Here is an 18,382-nt window from a genome sequence, read left to right on the forward strand (position 1 = left end):
AAAATTCATCAATGTGTGTAGCGGATTGATGAAAAGTTTTCCGTCCAATTTTCTCTATGATACTTCCATCAAGAAAAGAATTTCCAGATTCATTTTTTTTCCATTGAATTATGTTTTTTAAAAATAGTAAAACAAATAGTTCCTCTCATGAAGAAGTTTTAATCAACCTTTTTGAATTATTTTGTTTTCAAATTCATATCCATGCACAACATGAAGTCAAAATCAGGTCTCCTTTGATGCAGAAATCAAACGAATTTTTCAGCCAATCATAATCGCTGTGATTTAATCAAGACAATAAATATTAAATGATTTACATTTCCAATGCTTTCTCTGCGATAACCCTTTGAAGCTTCAATGGGTTTATTTCCCCCAAATATATTTCATTCGCATAAAAATGAAGGACGGAGGACTATAAAAATTAACATGGAATGTCCGGTGTATCACCTCCTTATCCGCAGTATGTTTGAGGCATTAATTTTATACTTTAAATGGTCCCGTGGGGATCCGGGTTAGAATAGGTCCTCAGTATCCCTTACTTGTCGTAAGAGACGACTAAATGGGGCGGTCCTTCGGATGAGACCGGAAAAACCGAGGCCCCATGTCACAGCAGGTGTGACACGATAAAGATCCCTCCCTGCTCAGAGGCCGTAAGCGCTGAGCATAGGCCTAAATTTTGCAGCCCTTCACCGGCAATGGTGACGTCTCCATATGAGTGAAAAATTCTCGAGCGAGACGTTAAACAATATACAATCAATTGAATTAAATACAAATGTAAGAAATCGCTGTGTAGTAGTCGCTATGCAAATGATCACGTTTCCCATTGTAGTTAATCACTTCACACACCCAACAAACCACACAGCGAGTCCTTAGATACACTGCAACCTTCATCCACTGCTCCTTTCATGAAAATTAAACGTAACTATGAAATATCACATGCACTTTTCTCTGCCAGCTCAGTGAATAAATATCTACAAAAGGCGTTCTAGAGAATTTGATTTAAACAATAATAAATATTGACCAATGTTTTAATCAGAAATATGAACATAAGATATTTTGTATATCGTACATTGCAAAACAACATAAAAATGATATACACACCTCCCCCTTTTCTAAGGATAACAAAATAAAAAGTTGACTGATATTTTAGCACTCCATGTGAAATTAACTTCCATATTGAATCTCAGCTGCAAAAAACTCATTCCATTCGTTAGAACAGTCACTGACATTTTCTTCCGAGACACATGTCAAATAGTTTTCAATGTTTGGTCCCTCGGGAATCTCTGCACCGAGGTTGACCAATTGTTGAACAGCGAAAATATCCTTAGTTTGCGTCGTAAAGTCCGAAGTAACCGGGAATGTTATTTCTTCTGAAGATGGACAGAAATTTGATGTGTTTGGAGAAATGACTGCGTGACACTGATCCGTGGGGGGTTTAATGTTTTGTATATTCGGGGCGTTATGGTCACTCTGGAGGTGCGAGACATCCGGGTCATTTTGAATATCGAGTCTTACAACATCCATGACATTTTCTGGTGTAATTGTCTGTCCACATATGTGTGAATAAGTTTCGCCCAAGATTTTCAACATTTTGGCTTTTTCCGATTCCATTTCTGACACTTGTCGTTTCAGATCCTCATTTGTTTGTTCTTGATCTTTCAGTTTCTACAAAATATTAGGCACACAATAATTCTCTGTTATTTTAAAAAAAAAAAAAAAAATTCAATTCCAAAAATACATTTCTCCTTTACTTGATGTCAATCTAATTAAAATTAGATCTTTGATCCGCTCATGCATAGCGATTGCATGAGCGGAGCGGATCAAAGATCTAATTTTAATTAGATTGACTTGATGTAAGATAAATTAATAAAAACTCTGTCTCCATGTCCTTTTAGTTCCAAATTATCCAGAAGGTCAATACATACGATATTTAACTTAAAAGTAATTAAAGCGTTATGTACCATAGTAATTAAGACAAAAGCTAATTAAGAATACCTACATCAAAAATCTGTTCATACTGTTGTTTTTTCTTTTGTCTGCATTTTTTTGCCGATACCCGGTTGCACTTTTTCCTCGCCTCGTTTCTGTATTGCTCATCTGGTGTAAGCTGAAGAGAATATTGAACATAGTGAATAATACTTTATGTTAAGTACATAAATATTTACATGTGAAAATATTTTCACATTAGGTCCGTTTGCATGCTCACCACACCTAGTGCAGCGAACTATGCGAGCGGGTGAAAGGATATAGGTAATTTCAATTAGATTGTATCTTTCATATATAAGTTTCCCACCGGGGCATTGCCCTGGGCCTCCATGAAGTCTCAAGTCTCATTTTCCTAATTTCTTTAGTTTACCTCTAAATGATTTATGCTGACCACTTTGTCGTATTTTGTGTATTTGGAGGACTTTCGGATATTTAGGCCTTTTTAAAAAAATATTCAATTAAAAGTAGAAAATATCTACTCTCTTTAGGATATTTGCCTCCACCCCCCCCCCCTCTCTCTCTCTCTGTATTCACTACAATAACGCATATTGCATCATATTTGGTTAATGTGAATTGTAATTATTTTAGCTCCCCAAACTAACGGCATACCAATATGTCAAAATGGTGATCGCAAATAGGCCGAGATGTTTTTTGCTGAAGGGTAGGGGACTGCTGAAACCTTTAGAATTTTGTTGCAATGCCGAACACATGGACTCGTCAGATCAAGATAAATACTATAACATCATAATCATTAGCTTTTATTTTAAATAGTTTATTACGATATATTATATGACAAGCCCTCGTGATTTTATGAAATAAAAATTAATACAATCAATCATTGCATAGTGCAATACAAATGCTTTGACTCTGACCATGAACGATTTGTATCAACAAACAGTAAATAAGTGAGATATAATTTATTACATACTGGATGTTTTACATATGGTCGTTTTTCTACCCTCAGTTCCTCCTGGCCAATCGAGACGCGCCTTAACTGAATCTTGCTCTTCAGGACATCCTTAATGAGGGTGGGGGAAAAACCTTTCTCGTTAATTTCCTCACACGCCTTTTTAAATACTGGATCCGCCTCAAAGATTTCTGTATCATACACACCGTCTGTGTCACACATCTTGTCTGTAAAATAGCATTTTATTAATTCTCTCTTTTGTGTTGAAACTTAAATATACTGAATACGTGTGACAAGTCCCGGTGCTGTAATAATAAATACATGCATTACACACACGCACACGCGCGTTTACCTTCCGACATAGATAGTTTACCTATAAATTGACTAAAGTCAAATCAGGGGAAATTAAGGTTGTCAAATCAACAAATAATTCATTTTTAAAAAACAACAACAACTAAACAGCCTCAATAGGCAACCTGCTGAAATTGGAAAACTGCATGTACATGTATAACATCAGCTACGCCAAACTCACCTCCTAGACCGGCTAGATCTATATGAAAAATACTGCAATGTCACGTGGATATTTTCATGTGTGCAGTCTATTTTTAGAGATACGTAATACTTTGTACAGCGTGGTAATATGTAAATATAATCTTTGTCGAATTTTAAAATGCATAGGACACGATTTATCTACATACTGAAAAGTACTAGACATCAAAATTATTTCTATATAACGTGATAATAAGGAATCATAAAGGAATGCGCTAGTATGAAAACGGCTACACACAACTCCGTCGTGTGCCTGTCAGCGATATCTATTTAAAGCATTGGTACTTTCCAAGTTTGTACAGGTCTAAAAATAAACTGGAAATTCTTTTACTAAAGACTATATATATGCGAGTTTATCTGATTTGGGTGACATTGAAATGTGACACAACCACAAAAGATCACGGGCGGGGTCTAAAAACTCAGACCCCCCTCTCCCTATCCACCAACGCTAAATTACGATTATAATTAATATCTAATTCTATGATTAATTAATTAGTACAAGACATTTCATAATTATACTAATTAGAAGTAATGAACGACATTTATTAATAATGATATGTAATAGTACTTTCTCTATTTGCAGATTGATGATTAATTAATATATAGACCAGTAATGATTTGTAGCACAAAATTGATATACATGTACGTAATCACGAATAAATTATTAACTTTGAGACTACAGTTCAATAAATTGTAATATGAAATTTCGACATATATACTTTAACACACTATTTGTTGCTAATGAATCAATAAGCTGTTTGATTTAATGTACTGATCCATTACATCATAGGAACCGGTAATTTTGTTTTTAATTATAATAGTAGGGGTCTAAAACATAATTAACTACCCCCTAATAAAAAAAAAAACTATACGTGTTTTTATTAGGGGGTGGTATTGTATATATCCCTACTATTTATGTTCTAAATATTTTTACCCGGAGCTCTTTTCCGCACGTGCACCTTTCGGAAGGACTTTGGTGGTAAAGTGTCACAAAGAAAAACAAGAAACCTTAATGATGCAAGATTTTAATTCGCCCGCAACTTAGGTAATTATCAAAACTATCCTACAAGCATACGAGGTTTTCATCAAAGTTAACAAATAATATGTAAAGCAAACCATTTTGAAACATTAACAGTTTTCATATCGACATTTATTTTCCCCTGTTGTCGGGCCGTATCGACGTTTATTTTCCCCTATTGTCGGGCCGTATTGTCGTTTATTTTCCCCTGTTGTCGGGCTGTATCGACGTTTATTTTCTCCTATTGTCGGGCCGTATTGTCGTTTATTTTCCCCTATTGTCGGGCCGTATTGTCGTTTATTCAGGCAGGTAAAGGTTATTGTTTACATTTTAAATAACATCCCATTATCGTTAAGCTATTCATCTCCAAAAAAAAAAAGAAAAAAAAAAAGAAGAATAGCTCATTTGTAGAAGATACTTAAAGGACACATCGCATGTTTTTAAACTTTTTAATTTTTTCAGCAAAATTAATTCATTTCATACCTAAAACTACTTTACATGTGTTTTAAATGAAACAGTTTGTGTAGTTTTCGAGTTTGAAAGCGATGAAATTCAAATCTTGCGATATGCATATTTTCTTCGATATTTTACGCGCCATTATCTGTGACGTCATATGCGACCTCGAGCGAGAAGATTTGAAAACAGATGATAGCCATTTCATAAACAGATTAGATTTAATTGACAAACAAACAATTATCACATTAACAGCTTGTAAATAACACTGCATTAGGGTGTTTTGTGCCGTTTAAGGGTGTACTTACTGTCAGTAGAGAGGATTTGGACTGTGTTTTTTTCAATTTTCGAAGGAAGGTATGAGGGACAAGACGTGAATATTTTTTGTCGGCACAACGACTTTGCCATAAAAACCCCCAGTAGAATTTGTCCTTGTACTTTTTCAAACAAGCACTTGGACAAAGATGTAGATAAACTGCGAGAAAATTGTTCTATCGAAGCTACGCACTGTTACATATAGGCCTACGGCATATGCTTTCCGTTCTGCTCTCGAATTCAATACACACTCACACCAACTGACCTTCACCTTGTAACAACATATAGGCAGAACTTTGCTAGCAGTGTCTACCAACTGGTAGTTTTAAAAAAGAAATTTAAAGATAAAAGATAATTGAATTTTCAATTATAAATAATAAAATATAATATTTCCCGACTCTGAATTGAATTATAATGCTTTCATTTTTTTAAAGGAACGCGTACGTGTTTACAACAACAGCACGCCGCGCTCCCACTTCCTAAGTAACAACGTGTAGATAACAAAAAATAATGATTAATAAAATTGCTTGAATAAAATAATTTAAAAGTATTGTGATTTTCACAATAAGTTTGATCATCATTATTATTATTTGTTTTTTCGAAATGCACCCGTGATAGTAGGCCTAGTTGTCAATGCTACATAATCGTATCATAATTTAGGCCTATCTAACTTCTCCAAAAATAAATTTAATAATTATTGCACTGTTTATTTTAGAAAAACAACAACGCTATTTACAGTTGTTTACAGAAATGGCATTACCAAATTGTGTTTAGACAGTGATCCCATGTAAACATTATTTACTCGCAAATTTATGCAGATTTCATAGTCGCTTTTCTCGCTACATTTGGGTCGCTATTTGTATGCACTGGTGGCTAAAAGATATAAGACTCGGGAAATTTGTCAACCTCGAAATAAATGTTATCCATGGTAAATAAATTAGGCCCCTAAAACCCGAGTTTTTAAAAATATCTAACACTACTTTTACAACAAGTTGATCGACGAAGGTCGCATATGACGTCACTGTACCACGTGACTACCTATCTAATTAACTAGGCTTTTTGAAATCGGGGCTTAGATTTAAGTCCATATTGTGGCTAATTATCGCAATACTTCAGCGAACGAACTATTACAATTAATTTCTCTAAGCATAAGGAAGACAAAATGCATATAATTCTGTATACTTTGAAAACACGAGATGTGTCCTTTAATTACATGTATGAAATAACTAATTGCATTTTTGCTATTTGTATTTTTAACATAACTATGGGTTTTTTTTTAAATTATGCTAAAAGTTGCATTATCCTTCTGGGAGTCATAGACGTAATTTTTGAATACAGAATAATATTAATACATGAATTGATACATTTACATTTCCAATGTTTACACATTTGATATATTTACAAATTGTAGTGACAGTAATTTTCTCTTGAATGCTTTAGAGTTGTAAACAATGCGCGTATGAATCTTTATAAATATAGTACATCTATATTTTAAAGTCTTAAATTTTCGAAAAAAAATTAAGATAGAATGTAAATATCAGAAAATGTGCTTGTGGACGCAGGAATTTCCACCACCACCACCTTCCATGCATGTATTTTATGTTGGGAGAGGGCTAAAATAGGCTATGACTACTGCCCAGTCTCTTTTACTAGTTATGATATGTGAATAAAATTATTATAGATACAAAAATGCAATCTCTACCCAGAGTTATCGTTCCTTACACTCACTTACACATGAGAGCAAGGAACGACAACTCTGGGTAGAGATTGACAAAAATGTACTTTTAAAAAAATGTTCAATGCTCTCAGCTCAAGTGAGCTTTTCTGATCATAATCGTCTTCCTGTAAACGTATAACATGTCCATTTTCTCCGGAATCACCAAGCCAGTTTCAACCAAACTTGGCACAATTCATTCTTGGGTAAAAAAGATTCATATTTGTTCATTTGAAGGGTCACGCTCTCCTCAAAGGGGGATAATCAAGAAAAGGAAAAAATAGGGTGGGGTCATTAAAAATATCATCCAGAACCCATGGACTAAAGAAGCTTTCCGAGGTAATGTATATTCAAGTTTCCCAAGGGGGATAGGGTGGGTCAAAAATAGAGAATCGAAGTTTTACATGCCGATATATATAGGGGAAATCTTTTAAGTTCTTCTTCTCAAGAATAACAGTCATGATTACTTACATACATGTATTGATATGCGAGCATCCCAAGTTTGTGCAGGTTCAAGTTTATTCAAATTGTGGAACCCGGAAGTAAGGTGGGACCGCAATTGAGGATCAAAGTTGTTCATATGTAAGGGGAAATCTTCTCAATAACAGCAGGACCATCATTATTATGGAGAGCCAAAGAGTTCAATATTCTATCTTTGTAATTATGTATTTGTTGTTACTAAATGTGCCATTGGTTCAATGTAAAATAGAAAAATGTTAATCGTTATCTTGACATTTGTAGTACATAACGGTATATTCGTTATTTGAATGGCGTAAGATGTAAAGGAATGTAATGTCTGTGTAGATGCGTAACAAGTGAATGCATTATTTATTCAATGTAAATTTGAAATTAGATCTTCGTCATCCGTATTTGAGCATTTGCACATTGCAGTTGCGAGTTACAGTAAAAAAAATTGGTAATCCGTCCGATGATAGTTCGACATTCGAATTTGCTCATTCGTTTACTGCATTTCAACATTTGTTCGTTGTTTTACCATTATGACGACAGAGGGCGCGCGCTACATCGAATCTTTTGGGAAACAGACTATAGAATCATATTGGAGGACCAGTTTATGTGACATTCCCTCGGAGCTATTATTTTCCCGGCCTTTCAAAGTCCGAGCTAAATTATTTTATTTTGTGCAAGGAAGATATTTTGATAAGCAAATTCATACCATATTTTTACTATGAGTTTCATTCCTTCTGTTTATCATAAGTAGAGTTTCTTCTCCGACGATGTACTGATTAATAGAAAAATTCGATTATCTAATCGAAATGGCCCCCGATTATAGATAATCTATTAAAAATTTTGATAATCGATTAATCAAAATATAACTTAAAGTAATTTATTCTCATGCTTTCTTGATTTATTTTCTGTGAATGTAACTAATTCATAAGTATTAATTTGATAAATGAATCCAATGATAAAAAATACATCAAAAATGCATTTCAGAAATCACCCCAAATTCTTTACCAATTCATTCTTCATTCAATAATAAACAAATTTAATACTTGAAATTAATCGATTATTAATCAATTATAGTGCGTCCGATTATACTGATAATCAATCATTAAAAAATATTCCGATGGTTCATCAGTACGACTGTTTAAAAGGTTGGACACAATTCCCTAACAGGGCAATTGTTACACTAAAAATGGAATTGTTACTCTTTTTTTGTGTAATTGACTGTATCATGGGATTTTCAGTTGTTTCCCCACTATTCTCGTGCTTGCTTTGAGTAAAAAATTAAGTGCAAGAATACTTCTACATCCTCTAAATATTTAGAGTCTAGGAAGCGTATATTTACATATATGTACAAGGACTCTATATGTGGCCAACAAGGTTTATAAATAACCTCTAACAGCTAGACTATGAAATAAAAAGATAATGTTTCTTTCTCTGCTTTAAACAGACAAAATGAGTGGTTTACAATAAAGAGGCTTGACAGAGGACAACCGGAACAATTTTTTTGACAAGAGAAAAGTATCTCAAATTAAACTATATCAAAATACCCCCGGTAATGTTGATTAATGATACATTTTTAACAAAAAATATAGGAGTTTTGAAATTGGGGTGTCTGAAATTGAGTTAGCTATCTTGTAGAGAGAAAAAGAAGGGGGTGATCAGATACGAAACAAGTGCTTGTGGAAATAATGTAAAATTCAAATCTAGGCCATGGCTCAGGCTACTGGTTTTATGGCCTGGCCTAGTAAAAATTATGGAAAAATAGCCCGACTGGTCTATTACATAAAAACTTTAAATATGTTACATTCAAGGTTGGCTGTCATTTAATGAAAACAACTGGTAAATGATAACTGATTCACTTTGTTTACAAATATAAAACCCATAGGCGTAGGAACCGGGGGGGGGGGGGGGGGGGGGGTAGACATAATAACAACCCAACCCCAACCCCAACCCCCAAAAAGACGTAGAAACTTTTTTGTTGGTTTTTTTGGTTGAATTTTAGCTCGGCCCTGGCACTATACCACTAAACAGAATGTTTGCGCATTGCAACAAGCTATTAGAATGCGCAGCATTATATATCATTTCTAAGTTGAATTTCTTACCCCAATTCATAAACTGAGTCCGAAATAGCCCCAAGCGACTGAATATGTAAAACCGTCTGCACTTTCACTTATCACAGCCATTTTGACAGGTGCAACTAATTACCCCCAAAACATGGAAGGACCGTAACGATTTAGAGACTCAAATACTAATTTTTATCAATATTAATTCATTAGTTAGTATATGCGTTATGCTAATAACATGTCTTTAAAAAGATACAAATGTCTTAATATGTCTATTCTTATCCAAACCACATTAACACGGGTGTTTCACGACTAATAATAATGATGTTAATTTGGATAATTAGTGGCACGTTCAAAATGGCTGTGATAATTGCAAGTGCAGACGGTTTAACAATTTTCAGTCACACGAGGCTGTTACGGGCACAATACAGGTATAGAGTAAGTAGTAGTTACCCCATACAATATTGGTGGTTATGTACAGATAACCCACACTTTTAACAAAAGAAAACATGCCAAACTATGGTACAAACTTGCGACAGAGTTCATTTTACGTACGACGAAACCTCAACGGGGGAGTTTGTAACACGACTGAGTCAGATGTGTGAAGTATAAACAAAGACACGTGTCATTGTGTTGTGTATCGCATTGTTTCAGTGCACTTAGTTCATATAGATTGTCTTTTCTTTGCTACTGGACCAGGTATAATTCAGAAGTCCTTAGCCATAGTACTATTTTGGCTCAGGGACTTTTTTCAAGAAAACCATTTTGTAAAAAGAAATCGTTGTCAACTTGTTCGACCACTTTTCCACTTATACATGTATGATGTCAGCCTTGAATGATATTTTTATGAAAAAGTTACAAACGGTCTTGCAAATTAAAAATTGCATGGGAAAGAGTACAGTATTGCAGAGCTCTATCTACTTCTTCATGTTCTTCAGACGTTTATCCAGAAACACATAGGAGCTTACTACATTTTAAATCAGCATAAGTACATGTACTTTTTTTTAAGAATCATGACAGACAACACTTTTCTGTTTTATTAACAATATTCATGGGGTGAAGATTTTCACCCAGTGTATTATTTAGGATATTTATTCCCATTTCATGTTCAAATGGCACATTGTATCCCAGAACAAGTTTAGTTATTGTTTTTAGGAGAGACAATGTTTATTCAGGTTTTTCTCAGTCAGGATTTCTAGATTGCCCTTATAACCCAACCTGACCAGGGGTACAGGTTTGAATAATTCCCTCTCTGTTACATTTGGTAAAGTATATACATGTATAATGTTTCAAGTGGTAATTTACATAGTTTACCATTTTAATTTCTGAATATTCAAGGATAAAAGATTCTGTATCAGTTACAATATTAAATGAAAAGGTTTCATTAAACCAACATTGCACATTTCTTTTTCACAATCAGACATAATGTGTTCCAATGCTTCTCTCATCTAAACACAACGTACATACACTGTAGATCGTTGTCTGATTTAATCATTTTGAGAAAGGTATTTGTAGTTAAAATTCTATGATTCACTCGATATTGTAAACATTGTAATTTACTATCTTTTGTGTTCAAAATTAATTTTTCTTCATTTGATATTTTAAATTGTTCATCCCATTTTTTGTCCAGTTGGTTTATCTTTGTTAAAATTCAATATTCTGTCAAATTTTCTATTAATGGTTTTATTACATAGTAAAGGTTAGCTGCAATAATGTAGCCCTATCCAATTTTTTTAAATTCTGACGTTTTCGGGATAGGGCTACAATTCCATAGGATCTCCGTAATGGTGCAAAATAATTTTATGAATAACCGATAATAAACTCTGTGTATTAGTCCCAAATGTGGTTTACATCAAAAGGAGTACCAACTTTGTGCTCGGGCATGTCTAATAAAGGTGTTTTTCATTAAATATAATGTACAGCATGCAAAATTCTTCGTCTGCTCCGCCATGCTTGTTATCGCGAGATCTCGTAGGTGGATCTAATGAAAAACCTAAACATTGACAATCAGCGCGAAAATGTAGTTACTCGAGCCACTTCGACAAAGAAAGGAAAATCATATTGTTGCAGAAAGAATTTACACTCTGCTGTTCGGTTTTTAACTTGATATTAAATTCAAACCTTTTCAATACCGACGAAATAGCTTTCGCCTCCATACTTGTCCATTGATGTAAATACTACCTTATATGGCATATGTAAATTACTTGACAATCGGAAGTTTATACTTCAGTACATCAAACATGGCGCACAAATATGAATCGAGAAATTGGAATTGATCGAAATTGTTGAAAACGGTAGAATAGAGCCTCACAAATCTTAAGTTGCAGGTTGTAAATTTATATATTGACTAAGAAACATAGAATATCATTTTATTTACGTAAAGAAAGTCAGGAAATGTTTAGAATGAGCGCAAATGTTGCGGAAGTGAATCACTCCCGTATTTGCACCATTACGGAGATCCTAAGGAGTTGTAGCCCTCTCCCAAAAAAAAAAAATCAGAGAGGGCTACATTATTGCAGCTAAGTAAAGGTATACTGTGTAAAGGCAATGATTGGTTCTCATTCTTTAATCAGATGATCAATATTAAAGTCTCACATCTTCTTTACTGCTTCTGCTACTCTGCAAAATTCAAACAAAATCAGTTTTAATATTATATATTGTATATATATTGTTTTGAATTGAGCTTAAGTCATTATATTCCCTTCCTCGTCCAGTAACGAGTTTATTAAATAAATATTGATTTCACACCATTCCATCAAATATATGTAAAGTGAAGCTAACGAACAGTGATCAATCTCGTAACTCCTATAAGCAATACAAAATAGAGAGTTGGACAAACACGGACCTCTGGATATACCAGAGGTGGGATCAGGAATTAGCAAAATGTAGAATAACAAACTTGTACATTTTGTAGAAAAATAACCTTGAACTTATATAATTATCAAAAGACCATTTATTTAGTCATTGACCTACACCATCAGGGGCGCATCCATCCAGGAAAGGCGCAACTGTATGAGGCAGGGGGTCTAGGGGCCGTCTTGAGGCCCTCAGTGGATCCAGGGAAAAGCCCTGGTGGGGTCCAGGGGTGAAGCCCCCGGAAGCTCATGGATTTTACAGATTTTAAAGGTCTTAAAATATGTCTCCTATGTAGTCATTTTTACTATTTTCTGTCATTTTTGATAAGGTGAAATTAATAAAATGACGCAAATTTAGGGGTTTTTGGAAAAAATGTAAGTTATTCCAATAAAATAAATGATGCAATAAATCAAAAGATTTTGTCATATTTTTCTCCAAGAGTGGAAGAAATCATTTATTCTTTTATCGTTTACATTTTTCTAAACAAGAGACCACGATTTACCTTAGATTTGGAAATTTTAAGATGGGGCGCCGGCTGCTCCTCCATTAAATCCGTCACTGATCATTAAATCAATATCAAACAGGAGAGTTACATAACATTGAGGGCTAGTCTTGTTAATTTGTTACACGTGTTTGATTTACAAGCAATTCATCCCAATTCGCTGATCCCTCTTGGCATATCTCCATGGAAACAACAAGAAATTGTAAGTGTTAGTGGTGTGCCACATGCTGGTTTTTTTTTTGTTTTTTTTTTTGACATGGTCAGAACCAAATCTTTATCAGTGCTAGAATTATCTTACACGTCAACAAGGATCATATCGTATTTTGGAGAAGTTTGATACCCTGCCCAGCAATTGTAAGTAAATATATTTGCTAGTCATATACATATATACAGGGACTGTACCAAGCTTTGATTTAAAATAATAGGTATTTATATTTTTACCGTACTTCTTTCTAATTTCAATGAAGCAATTTATTTTAGCAAATATTCCCACCCAATCACTGAAATAGCTATGCGGAACATTTTAACACAATAACAATATATTAGTTTTATGCATTTTTTACTTGTACACGCACAAATGCATCTGTATGCTTTTTTAACAGACTGTAGATGATATGGATAAATTTGGGAAAAGAAGGGCATATAACAGGAAATGGATATCGTCCAAACGTCGTGAACAAATGCGTGTAAAGCAAAGGAAAATAATGGAATTAGAAATCTTATTGGACATCAGCAGTGATGAGAATGATGATGGAAATACTCAAAATGAATTAACATCAGATATCATGGGATCAAGAATTGCGTTGGAAAATGACGGTGAGACATCAAATCACGTTGATGACCATTTGAAGGAACAAAATAAACACGAAGAAGCAGAGCAAATCATGCACAATTCTGATGTTCAAAACATAGGTGTTCAACATACTGACTCTGAGTCTGGCCACAATGAAATTAGTGACGACATTGTAAACTTTGAGACATCTTCAACTCATTCTGATGATGAAAGAAATTATGACTGCAAACAATTAAGAGAATCGCTTAAAAACTGGGTTAATACTCATGAAATAAGGGCAAATTCAGTTGACAGCCTCTTAAAAATACTGAGAGACAATGGCTATCCAGATCTACCAATTTCATATAGGACATTATTGAGGACGCCAAGGGATGTTGATTTATAGAGGATCTCCGACATGGATGACTTCCGCTTTGGTTTACAAACAATGATTCGCGAGGCATCAAATGAATTATATGAATATGAATTATGTTCTGATTAGTTATTAATATCACATTATTAGAATACCATCTTCGCTAGCCAAGGGTGACGCTCCACGATGTTTCCCTCTTTTCAAGAGAGACAGCGTGGAGCATCACCCTTGGCTCGCGAAAATGTTAGAAGTCATTTTATGTTTTAAGAAACTCGGACTTTGTATTCTATTTTTTTTTTTAAAGTATGCTTGGGATATGTTCTATAAAACATTTTCAAATCAGTAAACTGAAAACGTTACAAAAATGCTTTCTTTAAAAACACTATTATACATGTAACATTTCAGTCAATTTTTTTTTTTAAAACGTTATTGTATTCCGTGACCATATACATTTGCGTTTTTAAAACATAGTAAGCTGTTTTACTATTTATTCGAAAACGCGATATCTCTTTAACTTTGAGGGATATCTCTTAACCTTAAAGTTAAAGAGATATATCTTCTGATGCAAAAGAGATATATCTTAAAGTTTAAAGAGATATCGCTTTAAGTTAAGGATATGTCTCTCTACCGATGCAAAAGAAAATGTAATAGAGATATCTCTTTAACTTTAAGAGATATCTCTAAATGTTAAAGACATGACCCTAATAAATTAACTACAATAGTTACTCCAGTCAATGAACTTCGCCTTTTGTATGAAGTAATATGTGTACATGGTCAAAATGGCTGAACATGATCTACTGTGTTGAATAGTAGATCTAGTAGCTAGATTTGTTTGACTAAGTAAATAAAAGATAGTATAAATATGTATAAGATGTTTGTATTTTTTATCCAAACACTCTACACGTGTGCACATCGAAAGCATAAAAATGCCTGCATCTCGTCACTTTCAACTTTTGCCATGTAACACAATTTTGGCGCGTTTAAATCTGCTTTGGTTAGCACTCCGTATGGCTTTAGTACATGTTGACTTAGTACCAATGCACCGTCCCGTGGTACATGTATCTATAGCATTACCGTACTTATACAACCTTTACTATTATTATTATTACATGTATTATTGTTATGTACATGTATATATTTTCTTTCTGTGTGTATTTCTGACTGTTTTGCATTAGGATACACGGTGGTACTTACATGTAATTTAAGTATTATCATGTTCAAAATGTTTCATGTTACGAACATCGTTTAAACTCATACTGTTACAGTGCATTCGGGGTGGGGGGTGGGGTGTCTTTTTATTATCATTTTTATAAACACATTGAAATTTGCCATATGTATTATTAACAATCACGTAGGCCCAAGAGGGTCATAATTTGGAATAAATAAATCATACCATGGGTTGCACTCATCGGTTCAAGCTTACATACCCACTACCATTCACTGCTACCAGAAAATTGATGTTTGCATGTAAAACATACTGAAAAAGTACATTTTCAAAATAAGTATTGTGCCTAACATTGCTGGACATGTCGTACATTATTTCCAAATAACGTGTATCACGCCCAGCTTTATGGAGTGCAAAGTGGATGTCTCCTTTCGCTTCATAAAGAACTACGTGTATGACAGTCTCTACGTACTACGAAAAATGCAATGCACTCTTCACTAGGGCATCCGGATTAACATTTGAAAAGATATTTGATTTTTCATTTCAAGAAATCCTAGGCAAATGCTCTATACTTGTTAACCCGACACCATAGACTTTTTCTGTTGAAGACGAGGATAAAGAGAAGACGGGTGAGAAAGGGACAGAAGAGGGACCGTTCGTAAAGTTTGAGTTTCGAACACTTTTACCACCTGAAGCATTCTGTGGTGGTTAACCTTGGCTTTATAAATCTTAAAATATTTTCAAAGCGATTTCGATAGGGCTGTCCGAACTAAAGGTTCCTAGAGTTATCTCTCTTGAGCTTCGTCAAAAATAATCTCTACGGTTGTGAAAATGCTCTTTTCAGCCAAAAAGAAAAAAAAAGACATGTATATTGATGTGGCTGAAGAAGAAACCATATGCTTACTTCCTTGTACAGACCAATTTCTATGCTAGTTAAATCCTAACACGTTTTTAGAATTCTAAAATACCAGTATCCGACTTCAGCAAAGATCACCTAGTGCATTGATAATAAAATTTAGACACCATTCAAATAAATTTCCGTACAAATTCAGGTATCTTTTAAAAGATTCCGTTGTATTGAAAATCTTATTGATATTACATGATTTGTTAATTCTAACAATGTGAAGTTTCTGTTTATATATAGGCTAGAAATCAGCAACTTTGATACTTTGATTAATGACTTCACTCCTTAGTCCTTATCCCTTAATTCTGTGTACTTTGGCCCTACAAACGCAATAAAACGCAAACACATATGCAATGCGTTCGTTGAATTATACATTTCCTTTCGTTCAAATACTTCTAGATCAGTACCTTATAGGAAATCCGTTGGCACTGGAACCGTTTCTTATAAACTACAGCATTGCCATTAACCAAATCGATAGATCGAAATCTTAAAAGGTTGAAAAACTGTAGAGTCGAAACCATACTACACCTATCTTATCTCAATAACCAGGTTAGACAAACGCTTTGTAAAGCTGGTAAAGGGAGGAAAAATAAAAGGCTCTATTCAACATTGAGGAAAATGTCAACCAGAAAGACAGGGGAAAAGACAACTGGGTACAGTTAAGTAAGTTAAAGAAATTTAATTAAAAAGGCAATAATGATTCATGTGATAAGAAAGGGCGTTGCAAGAAATTGGACTTGTTGGAACTTTGCATGTGTACACCACATGAAGTCAAATACTCCCCTAAAAAATTACTATGAAATATTGAACGTTAAAGTTGATGCATCTTCACAAGAGATTAAAGAGGCGTACTTAAAGTTATCGAAAAAAAACCATCCAGATGTTAACCAGAGTGAGAATGCGAAACACGTCTTCCAGGAAATTACAGAGGCCTATGAAGTATTGGGAAATGTCATCGGACGAAAAGACTATGACAAAAACACGTTTGTCTCAAGATTAAAGAGATTTCGCCCTAGAGAGAACGTCAAACAGAATGATTCAAGTCGTCCAAGCTACGAGAACATTCATAGAATTATTAAAGAGCAGCATATACATGAAAGTGATATATTTAGAGAATTCACAGGAGGTGAAAAGCGAGGAAAAAGTTTTGAGGAACCTTTGCATAGGGATTCAAAGTATTATTCCCATAGACAAAAAACGAGGAGAGAAACTGATTGGCATGATACTGAATTTCAGGAAGATGGAAAGAAAGAAAAAGATATTGAAGAAAAGAATAGGGCCTTAAATGTAAAAGCATTTGTTTTTCTTGTAATTGCTTCGATATTGGCATATATCTTTGAATGTTTGTGAGGAGGTATAATAAAGATATATATTCCTTAAAAAGAAATGTATATAGGTTATTTATATTTAGTGTTGAACGGTGTGCCAGAAGTAAACATCTAGTAATGGCATTAAATTAAGCTGTTCCTAATGTACATGTAGACCTTAAAAAAATATGTAACATGGATCAACAGAAGTGAGAAATTAAAGACTGACTTTTCAGCTCGAACTTTTGTTATAAATCAATACACAGAACCCTACATGGTCGGACCAAATGTGTATGGATGACACAACTTGTAGGTGTGTGCACCATCAGATGCTGTATTTGACATTTTTTTCAGATCAGGATTAGATCAATGTAGATATATGCAAGTTGATTTCCATGTAAGTGTAAGTGAATTTAATTTGATGGAACTTTCAACACTCAGATATTTTTTATCTCCACACATAAAAAGTAAGCATATTTAAAGTTTTCGGAGCAGACACAATTTCACTCTTAAGCTCTAGTTAGGGCAAACTTGATGGACTATTAATCATAGTTTGGATGCTTTGTGTGATGAAATGTTTAGAATTTTGAAATATTACCTGGTGCCCTGTAGGAATGTCTGTCTGCATAGAAAGTCATTCGTTGTGTGTTGGACTTGGTGAAGTAACCCAGACATTAAATATATACGTGACTTCAGCGTCTCCATCGTCATTTTCCTATATTTAAGAAGCAACAATCCATCATCTCCTGCATATATGTTGTTTATGTTTTTAACTGAATCGATACACAATCTGGAGCTTGTTCTGCATATGGTCAGCTTTTAAATCGAGGTAGGCTACTGACAAATAAGTTGATGTTACAGGGGTTTGAAGTACTTTCAACAGTCTCATTTAAAGTCAGCATTTCGCAGATTTTATTGTTGATTTTTAACAATTTTATTTACCTATACAAAACTGTCATTGGGTTAAATGCTGTCTGACATGTTTCATACCAATTGTAAGGCAGTTCTTTACACACTGATTTTGACTACGGATTAC

The 18,382-nt window shown here is 34.1% G+C and overlaps 1 protein-coding gene and 1 long non-coding RNA gene across 6 annotated transcripts; one reads left to right on the forward strand and one right to left on the reverse strand.

Annotated features, from left to right (window-relative positions):
• Positions 1 to 1,009: 1,009 nt before the first annotated feature.
• Positions 1,010 to 12,080, reverse strand: LOC125670776 (uncharacterized). 5 transcript variants are annotated; one of them, XM_056163612.1, is made up of 4 exons: positions 12,063 to 12,080; positions 2,912 to 3,117; positions 1,997 to 2,104; positions 1,010 to 1,662 (listed from the first exon to the last, which is right to left on the reverse strand). In XM_056163612.1, exons 2-4 carry the CDS (start codon positions 3,110 to 3,112, stop codon positions 1,162 to 1,164), a joined length of 810 nt encoding a protein of 269 aa, XP_056019587.1. In that variant the 5' UTR covers positions 3,113 to 3,117; positions 12,063 to 12,080; the 3' UTR covers positions 1,010 to 1,161. The 5 variants fall into 5 exon arrangements, with proteins under 5 accessions (XP_056019587.1, XP_048762101.1, XP_048762102.1 ...); XM_048906144.1 differs by lacking the exon at positions 12,063 to 12,080 and adding an exon at positions 9,507 to 9,531; XM_048906145.2 differs by lacking the exon at positions 12,063 to 12,080 and adding an exon at positions 3,423 to 3,462.
• Positions 12,081 to 12,532: 452 nt separating this feature from the next.
• On the forward strand, positions 12,533 to 14,835 carry LOC130054290 (uncharacterized). Its single transcript, XR_008802591.1, has 2 exons — positions 12,533 to 13,179; positions 13,428 to 14,835. It is a non-coding gene; the product is annotated as an uncharacterized LOC130054290 (long non-coding RNA).
• Positions 14,836 to 18,382: the final 3,547 nt, after the last annotated feature.

Source organism: Ostrea edulis, chromosome 4, assembly GCF_947568905.1.
Source record: "Ostrea edulis chromosome 4, xbOstEdul1.1, whole genome shotgun sequence".
Lineage (NCBI taxonomy): Eukaryota > Metazoa > Mollusca > Bivalvia > Ostreida > Ostreidae > Ostrea > Ostrea edulis.

Excerpts from the sequence above, each read along its gene's own strand:
- LOC125670776 (XM_048906144.1), bottom strand. Across the intron at positions 2,105-2,911 it reads GACCATATGTAAAACATCCA|CTTACACCAGATGAGCAATA; the intron begins GTATGTAATAAA and ends TATTCTCTTCAG. Across the intron at positions 1,663-1,996 it reads AGTATGAACAGATTTTTGAT|AAACTGAAAGATCAAGAACA; the intron begins GTAGGTATTCTT and ends AATATTTTGTAG.